This window comes from Diaphorina citri, unplaced genomic scaffold, assembly GCF_000475195.1.
Source record: "Diaphorina citri unplaced genomic scaffold, Diaci psyllid genome assembly version 1.1 scaffold7317, whole genome shotgun sequence".
Classification (NCBI taxonomy): Eukaryota; Metazoa; Arthropoda; class Insecta; order Hemiptera; family Psyllidae; genus Diaphorina; species Diaphorina citri.
This window is the reverse complement of record NW_007384693.1, coordinates 1-3,116: the sequence shown is the minus strand read 5'-3', so window position 1 is coordinate 3,116 and position 3,116 is coordinate 1. Positions and strand designations below refer to the sequence as shown.

The window sequence follows — 3,116 nt, the reverse complement described above, 5'->3', positions numbered from 1 at the left end:
AGATTACATACCTATTTACCTACATCTACATACCTATTTACCTACCTACAAAAATCCCATGTAATTTCACTCGTCCTCAGGGTATTTTTTTTAATGGTGGGATTTATAGCAAAATTCCCACAAAAATCTCGTCCTCAACACGCTCCCCTGTGCCAGATCCCATACTGGGAAGTCTGGAAAAACTGGCAGAAAAACTAGAAAAGCAAGCACCAAACAGCTAGAACTAGGAAAAAAAACAGAGCAGGATTTGGATCTGCCTTCTTTCTACTTTCTACCATGAGGATCTACAGATTAGCTCATTAGCTACATAGCTACCGTGAGCAACCGGTTGAATCGGTTATATCCGTCCAGTGAATAGTTGAGAAGTTGAGTAAAAAAACGTGAAGTTTACAGGGTGTTCAAGAGGGTTCGGGATTTTTATGAGAGAAATGCTAACGGCTTTGAAGAACCGGCCCAGATCCCAGATGTAAGAAAATATCCAACCTGAACTGTTAAATTTTAAGGGGTACTTGGGTTAATACTTTTTGAATCACCCTGTAAATAAAAAAAAAAATCATGTATGAGAAGCTTAAAAAAACGTGAAGTTTACAGGGTGTTCAAGAGGGTTCGGGATTTTTATGAGAGAAATGCTAACGGCTTTGAAGAACCGGCCCAGATGTAAGAAATAATATCCAACCTGAACTGTTAAGTTTTAAGGGGTACTTGGGTTAATACTTTTTGAATCACCCTGTAAATAAAAAAAATCATGTATGAGAAGCTAGCAAATTTCAGAATATCGCGGGTTGTACATGTACATACAACATCTTTGGCCGGTTTCACATCTATAGTCCATTCACGTTCACGATTTCACGTTTTTTTACGTTGTTGGTTGTTCTTCACCTTCACCGGATCACCGGATTTTTATATTTAGTATAGTGTATAATATTTGTGAAACTTTGTTAAAAAGGCTTTTGATTTAATTGATTTTTAATCCCCAGAAAGTACCAATACCGGAAGTCCAGTGCTAATCTACATCCTCCTCCGGCTAACTCAAGGGCTGGCTGGACACACATTTCATCCATCAGTGATTCAACTAACTTTTAGCAGCATTTAATCAAAATGCCCTATGCTAATCAACCGTCAGTCCACATTACAGATCTAACTGATGAAAATGTCAAATTTCAAGTAGAGGATACAGAGCTAAGGTAAGCAATGATTGGCTTTGGAGCTTAACAAGTCTGATCAACATGGGATTGAACTAAATTTCTGATCAAGCAAAAGCTTGGTATTATAGATATCCTATTTAAACATTCAGTAAAAGAACAAATGGGAACTGGAAAGAGAACATGGAATGGAAAGGCTTGAGTGCACAGCTGTTGCTGTGCTCCAGGCCAAGTTTCTTGTTTGCATTTCTGTGTATATATGAAAACCGTTTGGCTTTATCCCAAACCGGTTTCCGGAAAACTTTTTGTAGCCCAAACCAATCTCCAGAAAATCCCGGAAATCTCATATGATAAACGTAAAACATCCATTAGCGCACTTAGGGTTGAAAATTTTTTACTGGACAGCCCGGTTTTAAATAGCCCTTCATGAGCAGAACAAACCTGTGAAACTGTTTGTCTCCATCCCACACTGTTTTCCGGAAAAAACTCTTTTGAAATATGGAAAATCTCAATTTCCGGACAAACCATTGAAATGATTTTCAAAAGGGTTTTCCGGAAAACGGTATGGGATAAAGACAAACGGTTTTCACAGGATTGTTCTTCTTGTGAAGAGCTATCTAAAACCGGGCTGGCCGGTAAAAATTTTGCAACGGTTTGTCTGGAAATTGAGATTTTCCATTTTTCAAAAGGGTTTTCCAGAGTTTTCTGGAAAACGGTTTGGGATAAAGACAAACGGTTTTCACAGGATTGTTATGCTTACCAAGAGCTATCCAAAACCGGTTTGGCTGGTAAAAATTTCTTCACCGGAAGCCCAGGAGGAGTGATTTCCTCAGGTCGGTAAATTAGACAGTCCCCTACTAATTGATATTTTTCTTCTCTTTCTAGTGTTGCTAATAGCCTCAGAAGAGTATTCATAGCTGAGACCCCAACCATGGCTATAGATTGGGTTCAACTTGAAGCCAACTCTACCGTTCTCAGTGATGAATTTATAGCATCCCGTATTGGACTCATACCTCTAACATCTGATGAAGTTGTGGATCGTATTCTTTACTCAAGGGTACTTATTTATGTCTTTATTGATACAATTTATTTAATTTAAATATCACAGTAATGTTACAGTCTAAATGCAGGATTACCTATTGTCTAATTCAATCTGTACCATCTAATCTAACAAGAAACTATATCATGGAATCCACTCATGGTACCAAGGAATTTAAACTTGAGTTAAGTTCATGCCTGAAGTATTCTTTGCCACCTAATCCTGAATAATTATATTACCTACTATTTCTAATTTTTGTGACCCATGTTACATACAATAACTACACACACAATGTTCAAAACCATTGGCTAACATTTAATTTAAATGTATGTATTTCAGGACTGCACATGTGTTGACTTCTGTTCCGAGTGTAGTGTTGAGTTTACTCTTGATGTGAAATGTGTTGATGATCAAACCCGCCATGTTACTACTGCTGACTTGAAATCTACTGATGCCCGAGTTGTGCCGGTTACCTCCAGGAATAGAGATGCTGACATGAATGAGTATGGAGAAACTGATGGTAAGCTAAGACAAGGTCCCCCCCCCCTTCATTTTCTGAGCATCAGTGTTACTCAATTGTAACAGATAATTATGTATCATGTCATTACCTTATCCACTAACTCCCAACCAAGTGTAAAGAGCAGAGTTGTTTGTTTTCTGCTTGCAAAAGGGACTAGCATAACAAATTCTCACTCTAGCAACCAAAATTGTGTTTGTTACTTAAATGCTAAATTTTAAATATTCCAAAATTTGTTGCTAAATGTTATCATCTAACCTTCTCATCCTGTTTTCCAACAGATATCCTGATTGTCAAATTGCGAAAAGGTCAAGAGCTGAGACTAAGAGCCTATGCCAAAAAAGGTTTTGGTAAAGAGCATGCCAAGTGGAACCCCACAGCCGGGGTTTGTTTTGAATATGATCCTGACAACTCCATG

General features: G+C 37.9%; 1 protein-coding gene across 1 annotated transcript; it reads left to right on the top strand.

The window, feature by feature from the left end:
* Positions 1–1,098: 1,098 nt before the first annotated feature.
* LOC103522199 (DNA-directed RNA polymerase II subunit RPB3) lies at positions 1,099–3,083 on the top strand (the record flags this gene model as incomplete). The annotated part of the gene is made up of 4 exons (XM_008487302.3): positions 1,099–1,184; positions 2,028–2,199; positions 2,521–2,701; positions 2,980–3,083. Coding segments are annotated over exons 1-4 (543 nt in total), but the record flags the coding sequence as incomplete, so codon positions are not given.
* Positions 3,084–3,116: the final 33 nt, after the last annotated feature.